The sequence below is a fragment of the Mandrillus leucophaeus genome, unplaced genomic scaffold, assembly GCF_000951045.1.
Source record: "Mandrillus leucophaeus isolate KB7577 unplaced genomic scaffold, Mleu.le_1.0 Scaffold72, whole genome shotgun sequence".
Lineage (NCBI taxonomy): Eukaryota > Metazoa > Chordata > Mammalia > Primates > Cercopithecidae > Mandrillus > Mandrillus leucophaeus.
The window spans coordinates 4,603,743-4,616,742 of NW_012107808.1; the positions used below are offsets into that span (position 1 = coordinate 4,603,743).

General features: G+C 41.2%; 1 protein-coding gene across 3 annotated transcripts in view; it reads right to left on the minus strand.

The window, feature by feature from the left end:
• The window catches only part of CPSF3 (cleavage and polyadenylation specific factor 3, 73kDa), a 51,223-nt gene that overhangs the window by 37,661 nt on the left and 562 nt on the right, over nt 1-13,000 (minus strand). Inside the window, exons 1-8 of one of the 3 annotated variants that reach the window (XM_011965325.1) lie at nt 12,145-12,972; nt 11,859-12,110; nt 8,031-8,094; nt 6,837-6,934; nt 5,972-6,100; nt 4,111-4,288; nt 2,827-2,916; nt 441-591 (exon numbers count right to left, since the gene is read on the minus strand). In XM_011965325.1, coding sequence (XP_011820715.1) covers nt 441-591; nt 2,827-2,916; nt 4,111-4,288; nt 5,972-6,100; nt 6,837-6,934; nt 8,031-8,033 — 649 coding nt within the window. In that variant the 5' untranslated portion in view covers nt 8,034-8,094; nt 11,859-12,110; nt 12,145-12,972. Of the gene's footprint in view, nt 1-440; nt 592-2,826; nt 2,917-4,110; nt 4,289-5,971; nt 6,101-6,836; nt 6,935-8,030; nt 8,095-11,858; nt 12,111-12,144; nt 12,973-13,000 lie in introns of those variants that run through there. The other 2 variants (XM_011965323.1, XM_011965324.1) reach the window with 2 other exon arrangements.

A 13,000-nucleotide genomic window follows, 5' to 3' on the forward strand; every position in this document is an offset into this window, starting at 1 on the left:
ATCCAAATCCCTAGTTTTTTCTTTTTTTTTTGAGACGGAGTCTCACTCTGTCGCCCAGGCTAGAGTGCAGTGGTACAATCTCAGCTCACTGCAACCTCCACCTCCCAGGTTCAAGCAATTCTCTGCCTCAGCCACCTGAGCAGCTGGGATTACAGGCATCCGTCACCATGCCCGGCTAATTTTTGTATTTTTAGTAGAGATGGGGTTTCACCATCTTGGTCAGGCTGGTCTTGAACTCCGGATCTCATGATCTACCCAAATCAGCCTCCCAAAGTGCTGGGATTACAGGTGTGAGCCACCGCGCCCGGCCCCAAATCCCTATTTTTAAATGAAGAAAACTGAAGTCCAGGATGGTGGAATGACTCATCCGAGACCATGTTATTATCCTGATAAAATGACAAGATTGTAATCATCTCCTAAATAGAAAGGAAATGGCATACCCAGAATCAAGAGCAGCTCCTGAGCCCTTCCAAGAGCGAAGACAGGAATGAGACCCCTGCCTCCTCTGTTTACAATGTCGTGGACAGTGTTACAGAATCTTGCCTCTCGCTCTTCACGTTTCTCATGGATGTGGGTCCCATAAGTAGATTCCTAAATAACATATTAGAAGTGTGAGACTAAAACCGATGGTCCCCAAAGAATTCAAAAGTTAAACATCAGTGAAATGCTGAGGGACTAAGCAATTCACTTCTCCATTAGCATGTCATTTACTCGAACATGTGTTGTCATAATAGCAATTGGGAAGAGCAAGCAAGAATGCTAGAATTCAGGCCCAGCGCAGTGGCTCACAACTGTATCACAGCACTTTGGGAAGCCAAGGCAAGTGGATCACCTGAGGTCAGGAGTTCAAGACCAGCCTGACCAACGTGGCGAAACCCTGTCTCTACTAAAAGTACAAAAGTTAGCTGGGCATGGTGGTGGGCGGTTGTAATCCCAGCTACTCCAGAGGCTGAGGCAGGAGAATAGCTTGAACCCAGGAGGAGGTTGCAGTGAGCTGAGATTGCACCATTGCACTCTAGCCTGGTCGACAGAGCAAGACTCCATCTCAAAAAAATACAATTTAACAACAACAACAAAACAGGCCAGGCATGGTGGCTCATGCCTGTAATGCCAGCATTTTGGGAGGCCAAGGCGGGTAGATCTTCTGAGGTCAGGAGTCCAGCCTGACCAACATGATGAAAGCCCGTCTCTACTAAAAATACAAAAATTAGCTGGGCATGGAAGTGCACGCCTTGTAATCCCAGCTATTCAGAAGGCTGAGGCAGGAGAATCACTTGAACCTGGGAGGCAGAGGTTGCAGTGAGCCGAGATCGCGTCACTCACTCCAGAGTGAGACTCCATCTCAAAAAACAAAACAAAACAAAACAAAGAATGCCAGAATTCAAATCTAAGTAAGAAGAACATTTTATAAAATGGAATCAAGAAATAGTCCAAAACTGTATTTTCTTCCCATGTCCATTTTGCTTTCCATTAGGAAGAAAAAGGTTATTTCTCCTACCTCTGATAAGTCAAAGCTTTTAAAATAGAAATAGATGTTGTTTCTTATACTTCTGCTTAAGAATATCCTTAAAGTCTTACTAGGTGTGGTCCACTGACCAGAAGATTGACATCCCTTTGGAGCTTATCAGAAGTGCAAAATCTCAGACCCCAGCCCAGACATACTGAATCAGAATTTGTACCTTAGCAATATCATCAGATGATTATATGCATATTAAAATTTGAAGCACTCCTGTAAAGTATGGTACTATGAAAATAACTACTTTTTCTGAGGGTTCAAAAATGAATCTCCCCTTAAATTAAGTTTATATGCTGGGCATACCATGAGCAGAGTCCAATGTAATCTGCTCACATGTTGCTTATGCACTGCAATGTGTACTGGCCCACATGCCTGGGCAGCTGGGGAATGTGGTAGGTGGTGGAGGAGAAACAGACAACTCTTCCTCCTTGAACCACATACATCTGATGTTCTTATATATACCAAAAGCCTGCAAGATTTCTCTCCCAACCCCTGACTCTACCATCAGCAACACACATCCCAAGCTGCCCCCAAAGAGCTTCGGTACACAGTCCATTTTTTTGCTCCCCTGGGACTTGCAACCTAGTAGGCAGACAGGACACACAGATAAACAAAACGATAAGTTAGCATGGACTAAGGGTCTGAGGACAGTCACCGTGGCAGAGGCAGTGAGGTCACGCCATTTCCAAAATGACCCATAGATGTTCTTCTACACATTGTCATCTAGAAAAATATATTTAGGAGACAGGGAGAGGGCACACCCAGTGAAAATGATCCTGCCCAGAGACAGCCTGGTGCCTCTGATATTAGACTAGAGTTAATGCATTTAACACCAAGAAAGTGAAGCTGCACTACAAAAAGAAGTGCCTGCCCCAATTTTTTTTTTGAGACTGAGTCTTGCTTTGTAGCCCAGGCTCAAGTGCAGCAGCGTGATCTTGGCTCACTGTAGCCTCCACCTTCTGGGTTCAAGTGATTCTTGTGCCTCAGCCTCCCCAGTACCTGGGACTACAGGTGTGCACCACCACACCCAGGTAATTTTTGTATTTTTTTTTAGCAGACATGGGGTTTCACCATGTTGGCCAAGCTGGTCTCTAACTCCTGGCCTTAAGTGATCTACCCACCTCAGCCTCCCAAAGCACTAAGATTACAGGTGTGAGCCACTGTGCCTGGCCACCAATTTTCTTATATTAAAAAAAAAGATAAGTTTATATCCAATAACATGTTATGAAAGTGAGATCACAATATTATTTTCCAAAAGAAAAAAATCTGCTTACATTACATTGATTACAATATAGCACATTAATACTTACAATGATAAGAATATCAGGCTTAATGTTAGGAATTTCAGCTGCCATTAAGTGTCTATCTTCTTGTCTTGAGAAATCACCTGTGTACAAAAGCTATGAAAAAGATAAAACTAGAAAGTTAGGATTTGGGGAAGGCTTCATTTTGCTAGTGAATAGATTAAACTCATGAAATCCAAAAGTGCAGTTACAGTTTTTAAAAAGTCTAAAACTGATGAAATTTACATGCAGTGCTTGTGTCGAATTCAAAATGTGTAGTTTAGTTAGTAAATGGTCCAGTGCTTCAATTATTTCATCTAGTAAATGGGAATAATCTATTCCCAGTATCATCTCACAAAGATAACCTATATAACATTAATCCACTTGAGAAGTGCTCTGAACTTCTTAGAGAAAAAGGGCATGCTGACAAGGAAAGGAGTGCACTGAGGTACATGGTCTAAAACCAGAGATAAAATCGTAAGAAGGTCTGCATCAAATTCCAAGAGAATTCACGTCGGCATTTGTGCTACTTATTTTTTGTGCCCTGGAGCAAACTGCAAGAATAAGAGATTCAGTGATATATTTTACAATTCAATGTCTAAAAGTTCCAAATGTAGAAGCAGCTGTGAAAAATTTAGGACGTTACACTAGAGCATCGGTTCTCAACTCTAGCTGCACGTTAGAATCACCTAGAAAACTCAAAAAGGAAAAGGCCAAGCTACACCTCCAGATTTTGATTGAATAGTTACTTTTCAACAGCTCCCTAAGAGACTCTTACGTGCAGCCAGAGTTCAAAGCCGCTGCTCTGGAGTCTAGAAACCTAGTAGTCCACCCACATTTGCAGAAGTTCAAGGGTTCCCTAAAGATCTTTCCTAATTAACCCCTTTTACTCTTGCAGTCCACTCTGCTTAGGGGCTTATCTGTGAATCCTAAGACATCAGGGGGACATGAATATCAAATTGTGTTTTATTTTTAAATGAATGCAGCCACAAAGACACCTCTTCCCTAACCAGTTTTCTAAAGGAAACTGAATCCTTTAGAATTCAGGGAATTCCTTTCTGAGGTGTTTATTTTACCCCTTTCTCAGTCGTTAAAATTTTTTTTTTTTCTCAGTCTTGATACAGAAAGTATTGTAATGGAGGTAGGAACTACGATATTTAAAAGGAAAAAGTGTTAACTGTATTTTCATCTTATGATTCAGTGTTCTGACACTTTTGCAAGTCTTAGGGAATTTTTTTTTCAATAGTACTTGGTGGCACAAAGCTCTGTACTGATTTCTCTGGGGAGAAAAGCGCCAGAGCCAGAGGGTACCTTCACGCCTGCGATCTCAATCATGAACATGGCGGCTCCTAGGACGTGCCCCGCATGGTAACACCAAAACTTGATTCCTGCAACTTCCTTAACTTCATGAAAGTTGATAGTTTCAATTTTGTCCATGCTTTCTTCCAAATCCGTCTCGGTATACAACATGTCGTCCGCTGATATGTTACTAAATTTTGAAAGATGTCAGCAAAAACAATTAAGTCAGATTTTTTAAAAAGCCTTTGAACACAAAGAAATTGTGGATAACATATCCATGATGGTATTTCTTCAAAATATATTGCATGAATTATGCTATTTAAAATTTTTTAGAGATTTTGTGTATTTTTTTTTTTACTCTATTGTGTATATAGCCACAAAACTTGATTTTAAACAAACCACACAGGAAATTAAGATACTGAGCTCAAAGTACTCTCAATTTTCAGTAATACATACAGTAAATTAAGACAAAATACTCTTTAGGAGAGTATTCTCAAATTTTTCCCCACCCCAACACTCCTGAAAGATGTAACACACTCACATACATTGAACCATGGCAGATATTTCTCACATTAGGATGAGAAAAGATTTTTCTACAAAGTCTAGCACAGCCTTTCTCCTGAAAATTATGTTAATATACTTATAAAAAAGGAAGAGAGAATAGTGGTTAAGGACACTGATTCGGGAGCCAGATTGTTTGGGTTCAAATCCTCGCTCTGTCTCTTACTGTGACAATTTTGGGCAAATAACCTAACCTCGCTGTGCCTCAGTTTCATCATCTATAAAATGGAATTTATAATAGAACCTACATCTTGAGTTGGTGTGAAGATTAAATATATTTATCTCCCAGATGGGTGCGGTGGCTCACGCCTATAATTCCAGCACTCTGGGAGGCCATGGCAGACGGATCACTTGAGGTCAGGAGTTCAAGACCAGGCTGGCCAACATGGTAAAACTCCTTCTCTACTAAAAATACAAAAATTAGCTAGGCATGGTGGCACGCACTGCGTGCCTATAATCCTAGCTACTGGGGAGACTGAGGAATGAGAATTGCCTGAACCCGGGAGCGGAGGTTGCAGTGAGCCAAGATAGTGCCACTGCACTCCAGCCTGGTCAACAGCCCAAGACTCCATCTCAAAAAAATATATATATAAAAATATATATATAATATACATGTGTATATATAATATATATATGTGTATTATATATGTATATATAACATATATAAAATATGTATCTTTTGTGTGTGAAGTTAATATACATTAGGAATTTAGGATTGGGCCTAATACGTGGTTAAGCATTATTGAAGTGTTAATGAGTGTTACCACAATTAAGCATAACTCTTCCAATCCAGCCTAATGAAGTTTTAAAAGGACACAAAAGCTATATAAAGACTTCAAGGCCAGGCCAGTGACTCATGCCTGTAATCCCAGCACTCTGGGAGGCCATGGCAGGAGGATCACTTGAGCCCAGGAGTTTGAGACTAGTTTGGGCAACATAAGACCCCATCTTTTCAAAAAACAAAAAACCTCTGCTGGGTGTGGGGGCACATGCCTGTAGTCTCAGCTGCTTGGGAGGCTGAGGTGAAAGGACTGCTTGAGCCCAGGTGGTTGAGGCTGCAGTGAGCTGTGGTCGCACCATTGCACTCCAGCCTAGATGACACAGCAAGATCCTGTCTCAAAAAAACCTTCAAGGTCAGGAAGGTGCTAGAAACACAATAGGTTTCAATGACCTTGTTAATGAATGATGAAATTACTAATATCCTTATACATGAAAAGAGAGCACCTCATTTTAAAACACAAAATGGTCCATATCTTGAACCATATGTACTCTAAAGAGCCAAAGTCGTGTATAATCTAATAAAGTAATTTACCTAACTTTGACATAATCGGAAAGAAGCCATCTATAAATAGCTTTTGTGGCATGAGTCATAAATGTTCTTCCTTTGAAACTTGTCTTCTGTAGAAACCAGGGCAGAGCTCCACAGTGATCCAAATGGAAACTTAAAAAGAAAGAGGCTACATTAATTCTTAAAATTATTATCCATCGGATACCATGTAATGAAACTGTTGCTTACTGTACAAAACAAGTTTTATATAAACAACTACGTACTGACACTTTCAGAAAACCAAGAGTAGGTATGTGTAGAAGGAAGAAGTAACGCATACAGTTTTAATATGGAAGAAAGATGTTTAAAGTATCGTTTTTAAACAGCAAAAAAACTTTATTAGTGAACAATTAGGGACGAAGAAGAATATCCCAAACCTACTCTTGGCAGCCAGAATTACAGCAAACATCTTAGCAGAATAAAGTTGAAACATGGGTATCTCCCTGAGGTCACTGTCTTGTCATATTTTTCTATATGAACTCTATTTAAAAATAGTTTCAATAAAGTTGAAATGGTGTTCTTATAGAAACACGTGACAAAACAGTGACCTCAAGGAGATACCCTGGAAAAGGGCTTTCTTAGTCTCAAGTTTTACAATGATTCAAGTTCTGTACTATCTCCTTCTCACGTACTCACTGAACTTATATATAGAGATAGGTAAGTTTTTCATAGTAAACTTCTCTAGCCTGTGATGACATTATGGAGTGCTGGTTTAGACTTAGATGTCTGCAATATGCTTCCCAGCAAAAAACACTCTTTTAAAAAACCAAACTCTCAAAATCTAGTAAAGAATGAGCTTGACGGTAAAAGTCCGTGAAAAACAGCGTCATTAATAAAGGGAAAAACTTACTGACTAATTAATAGGAGATCAATCTCAGCTGGATCAATTAAATCAATATAAGGAAGAGCATCCATTCCTTCTAGGCCAGGGTGGATCCCACAGTCCAGCTGAAAGGGACAGGAAAAGAGATCACAATCTCCTACGTATTTTATTAAAATTCATTCAGCAAACAGACAATAATTCTAGATCTATCACCCACATACTCAAGATAGACTCCAGACACTAGCACTTGGAACATGATTCTTATTAAAAGTGGCAAATACGCCATTAACAATTCTAACTTCCCAACAAATTTAAAATTTAGCTCACATTTAGGGGTCACAGGATGCAAAGTACAAAACAGCTTCTTTCCAACTACTTTTGGTCGTCATTCTAACAATGAATTAAGTATTTTTCAAAAACTTCGATATCAGAAGATTAAAATTAAAAAAGTTTATAGATTTACTACTACCAGATCTTGTGAGAAGATCATAATTAGAAATGGGAAATTTACCTGATCAGGATAATTTAAATATTTTTAAGGCATTAGGGAACAAATTCTTAAGACTCGGTCACTAAAGTTACTTATTTTTATGGCGTTACTACCAAATTAACACAATAGATGACTAAAAAGATGACTATGTCTGACCTATTCATATTCTTTTCAGATTGGGAAGAGTTGAGAAGAAAGAGAAATCAAAGGAACATGAGACACAGAACTGACTTTCTAATGAGTACCTTAGAATGAAACCATCTCCTCTAACCCCTCTACTTTTCAGGCTTAGAGAAGCAGAGTGACTTATCCAAGGCCGGCAGCCCCAATGGGACTTGGGCATCCAACCTTCCCAAGGCCAAGGCTTGATCCCCACATGCTGGAGGCGGCTAGAGCTCTCAATGTGTTCAGTGATTAGGCCCTTGGATCTTCCACTTGGGATGGGGCAGTTAGGCTGGCTGAACCCTTCAGGAGTGGAAGAGGGACTTCGAAGAAGTAACAGTTCAACAGATCTAGCTGACAATTTTACAGTCATAGAATATATCTTCTTAATCAACTAAGTTACTAAGTAGAAGTATGTATTAGTTTTTCTCATTAACATTATACAGCATAGATTGCATGCACTATAACATTTTTCTGGGAGCTAAAAAGATAACTAGTCTATGAGAAAAGACTAACACCCAATACAGACAGAGCCATATTATTAAACTGAGTACAAAAATAGTAATTACCATTATTTTTCTTCCTTTGAACTCGAGAATAATACATGATCTTCCTACTTCTTGCCCAGCTCCACTGTAAACATTCAAGGGGAGAAAAAAAAAAGGATTTAAAAAAACATCAAAACCAAGTCCAATAAACTTACTTTTTTACAATGTGCACTACATCCCATCTGACGACAGCACCTCACTGAAAAATTCTGAGACATAAGAGAGTTCTACAAAATTACAAAGGCAGGGAAGAACAGTGTCCACGTCGGAAAAGATGAAAACTGATCCTTGGGAGTCCAGGGATCTCGCAGTTGTTAAAATTGAGAGAGAAGGCGGTAGAGATCCAAGAAGCTTAAATTCAATTTTCTGAATTTTAGGATTAAATTATGATGTATTTAAAATGTAAAATAGCAGTTATGCAGATTATGTAATAATACTTTTAGAATAAGCACTTAAGTAGAAAGCCATAAGCATATCAACACTGTCATCTTCTTTAAGATCATAATCTGTATTTGCCAAATGGTTTAAATTTAAATGGCTTGGCGCGGTGGCTCGTAATCCCAGCACTTTGGGAAGCCGAGGCGGGCAGATCACTAGGTCAGGAGATCGAGACCATCTTGGCTAACACAGTGAAACCCTGTCTCTACTAAAAATACAAAAAATTAGCCAGGCATCGTGGTGGGCGCCTATAGTCCCAGCTACTCGGGAGGCTATGGCAGGAGAACGGCGTGAACCCGGGAGGCGGAGCTCGCAGTGAGCAGAGATTGTGCCACTGCACTCCAGCCTGGGCGACAGAGCGAGACTCTGTCTTAAAAAAAAAAAAAAAAATTTTTAAATACTTATTCATACTGTGAATTTCAATCGCTTTTCCTTCTACTTTCTGTTATTTCAGCATATTTTATGCCAAGTACTTAAATAACTTTTGTTTCTTCTTAAATTAATAATTTCAGCCATAATTAGCAATGGTCACAAGGCACACTTCAAGTTACACCTCACTTTTCAAATCCCTCACCTTCCTTGATGCCTTTCCCCAATCATTCTAGCTCACAATTCACTCACTCACTCAACATTAAGCAGCTTCTATTTGCCAAGCACTGTATTAAGTGCGTAGGACATGGAAATGCCTTACAGGGACCCTGACCTCAAGGAACTCATTCAGATGGACATGCAATGGACCTCTCCCCAAACTGAGATCCTACCTCCGAGCAGGTGTTGATACAGAAGATCAAACAACTGTGGACGAGAGCTGCCATAAACTCATGGCCTTCCACTTTTTAATTAGTTTTTGTTTTTAATTATTGTGGATACCCTGGCCTTGCACTTTAACTGGCCCTCAATGTTGCCTAGCTGTTTTCTCCATCTCATTTCCATATCAACTATTTTCAAACTTTCTCCCCTTTCCCACATTTTCCAACCCTCTATCCTCTTCTTCACTTGAGGTATGGGCCATCTTCTGCATCAAAAAAATAAACAGTCCATTTGTAAATTTCCTCAACTTCATGTTGGTACAATAATTAAAAATGCATGTACCAACAGGGTACCAACCTGCCCACATCTGTCTCCTTCCATTTCTCCTCTATAGATAGAACAGACCTCTCCTTCCACGACGAATCTTTCCACCATTCTACTCTACGTACTCCCTCCATCCTTCTGAGGAACTGAACACTGCTGTGTCACTGACATTTTCCTCACTGTCTGCTCTTTACCATCCAATCCAAATTGAAATACACTACAGCCATGTTCATCCCCAAATTAAAATCCCTCGACTCTCATCTCCTTTAGTTCCCACTTCATTCTTTCCCCAGCCCGCCTCCTAGGGCAGTGGACCCTCCTGTACTTCCTCACCTTCCACTCACTCCTCAATTCACTCTCCTCTGGCTCTTACTAATCACTTTTCTGAAACTATCTTTGCTGCTCCGTAGTCATTTCAGTCTTTTTTTTTTTTTTTTTTTGGGACAAGTTCCCCCTATGTTGCCCAGTTGGCCTCCAACTCCTGGGCTCAAGTGATCCTCCTGCCTCAGCCTCCCAAATAGCTGGAACTATAGGTGTCAGTCCCTATCTTGTTCTCTTGGCAGCCTTTGTCATTCGTAAGGAGTACTTGCTCCTTCCTCAAGCACCTCTCCCTTGGCTTCTCTGACGTGATGCTCTCATCCTGTCTTGCTGGCTTTCCTGTTTCCTTCACATATTCAGCCACCTCTGCCCACCCTTTAAATGTTGATATTCCGAGGGTTTGCTCCTTGGCCAATTTCTCAATCTTCATTCTCATCTTTCTGACATGCTAAGGACTTCCAAGCCCGTACTCGTAACCCAGATTGTTCTTCTGAATTCCAGACCTTTAATACATACACGGGACACTAGGTATCTCTACTAGGATCTCTCCCGGGACTTCATATTCAATATGCCAAACTGGTTTCCACCACATGCCCCCTACTTGCTCTGCTTTCTTCCTGAAATGCTTTGTCTTCAGATATTGATGTGGTTGACTCCTTTGTATCATTTGGGTCTCAGTTCCAATGTCACCTTCTCAGATGCTTTCTCTTGACTACCTCCTCTAATTTGCCCTTCACAGCAAGCCACAACCCAGCATCATGTTATCTTAATACTTACAACTACATGAAGTTATTGTATCCACTTATGTCTTGCTTCAGGCTACTAAATGAAAGCTTCCTAAGAACAGAGGCATTGTCCACCTTATTCACTGCTGTATTGCTACAGTACCTGGCATGTAGTAAATCACAAAAAATAGTTATTGAATGAATAAAACTCCTCAATTTTGAACCTTGGAAAGATTACGCTAAATGAAAGATGCCAGAGACAAAAGACTATGTATTGTATGATCGCACTTCTATGAAATGTCCACAACAGGTAAATCTGTAGAGAAGTAGATTAGTGGTTGCTAAGGTCTGGAGAGGTAGTGGGGATTGTCCATGACTGCTAATGAATACAAGGTGTCTTTTGAGAGTGATGAAAATGTTCTGGAATGAGAGAGGGGTGATGGTTGTATAACTCTATGTTAAGAACGACTGAGAGTTGTATGGTATATAAATTGTGAGTTGTATGGTATGTAAACTGTATCTCAATAAAGCTGTTATGAAACAACCGAACTCCCAAATTTACTCCAGAGTTGCCCCACTTCCTACACTCCTAGAGTGAAGAACACTACCCTTTCCCAACTGCCAAACTTAGGAATCCGAGTCATCATAACATCCTCTCTGCCTTGCCTTCCCTCCCCACAACCACCCTTCCAGTACAGCTGATCAGCCACAAAATCCTGAAGATCTCATTTGCGTACTCTCTCACACTCATGTCACTCACTACAGGCTCTGACCACCTAGACTTGGAATCTTTCAATGATATCTTACTGAACCTGCTCTACTCAATCCATCCTTTTATTCAGCTGCTACACTGCTGCCAGGAGTGATTTTCCTAAAACATAATTCCCCACAATATCCATGCTTGCTTAACAGCCTTCGCTGGCTCCCTGTAATTAACTATCTGATAAAGGTCCAAACTCCTATGTATATGAGGTGCTTCCTAAACTGGACCTCAACAGCCTGTCGCTTCATCTGCTAACTCAACTCTTTAGCTACAGCCATGAGGAATCTGGCCACAAGTTGTGGCCACTCTCACTTTCACATGTGCCACTTCCACTGCCTAGAACACCCTGGGCCCCCCAGTCTTCAACTCCTACTCATTCTTTAGGACTCAGCTCAAGCATCACATTTTTCAGGATGCACGAGGTATCCTTTTTTCCTCAATCTGTCAGAAATCCCTCTTCCATACTTTCACAGTGCTCAGTGCAATGCCTACCTGCGCTCTTAGATTAGCTATTATTTACAAAGCACCTACCGCGATCTTTACTCTTCAAGTTTTATCTTATTTCCATATGAGAAAACGGGTTCAGTGAGGTTGTTGTCCTACTAAGTGGTCAAGTAGATAACGGACTTCAGGTCTGACTTCAAAGTAATGGTCTCCTATTATTCCAAAGTATCTCTCCAATACTTCCCACTGTGCACTGTAATTCTCTCCATAAGGGCGAGAGCAATTAACTGGGCCCTCCTTTGCATCTGTATCCCCACGTGTGGTGCTTGACACTTGACACTTGCTAAAGAATTGAGTTAGCAGATCAAGTGACAGTGTTTGCTCATCACAGGAAGACATGACAGGTGTGATCCAAGCAGAAGGAAACGGACTATGTCCCAAGCAGGTGCTCAATGAAGCCTTACTGAACGAATGTGTAAAGGAGATCTTTTCTACCTTTTGGAAAGCGTATATTCATGTTGTGCCAACTAACATCTAACAATAAACATGTTGTGGGTTCGAAATGCTCATCTGTAGGAATCCAAGTTCTCTACATTTGCATCTCCCTTTCAGCAGCATTCCCGACTGATGAGGACCATGTCCACTGAAAGGCCACTCTCCTTACGGACAGTCGAGGGCTGAGTTTTTGTCCCTAACACCTCTGCACTTTCCCCTCTCCAGCTTTACACCTTCCTTATTCTACTAGGACCTGAGCTGAGAAGATCGAAACTCACGGCACGTCCCTAATATCTTCTAACTTCTGGCACATGTGAAGCCCTGGTGTTAGGAAACAGACTTAATTCTTCCCTGCACCGCTGTAGCCTCATTCAGGTCCTCCTCTCATCCTGTCGATCATAAGCGTCACCGGCTCTCTCACGGCTTGCCCTGACGCGCAGAGATCCGTGCTTGTGCTAAGTGAAAACGCTTTTTAGCGTGTACGAAAAGCGGCCGGTGGCCCCGGAAAACTTTTTTTTTTTTCCGACTCCAACATACCCTCCCCTGAAACTGATAAAGAAGCAAAATCCCGTTCACTCTAGCAGGCCCCTTCCAATCAGTGGTCCTCCAACCCCTCGAGCCTGAGAAGCCTGGCCCGCAACCGCGGACCAAAGGCAGGCTGCCGGCGACGGTGGGAGCGCGGGCGACGGAGGAGGCCAAAGTCTCCGGTTATCCCTCGCACCCCTCACAGCCCT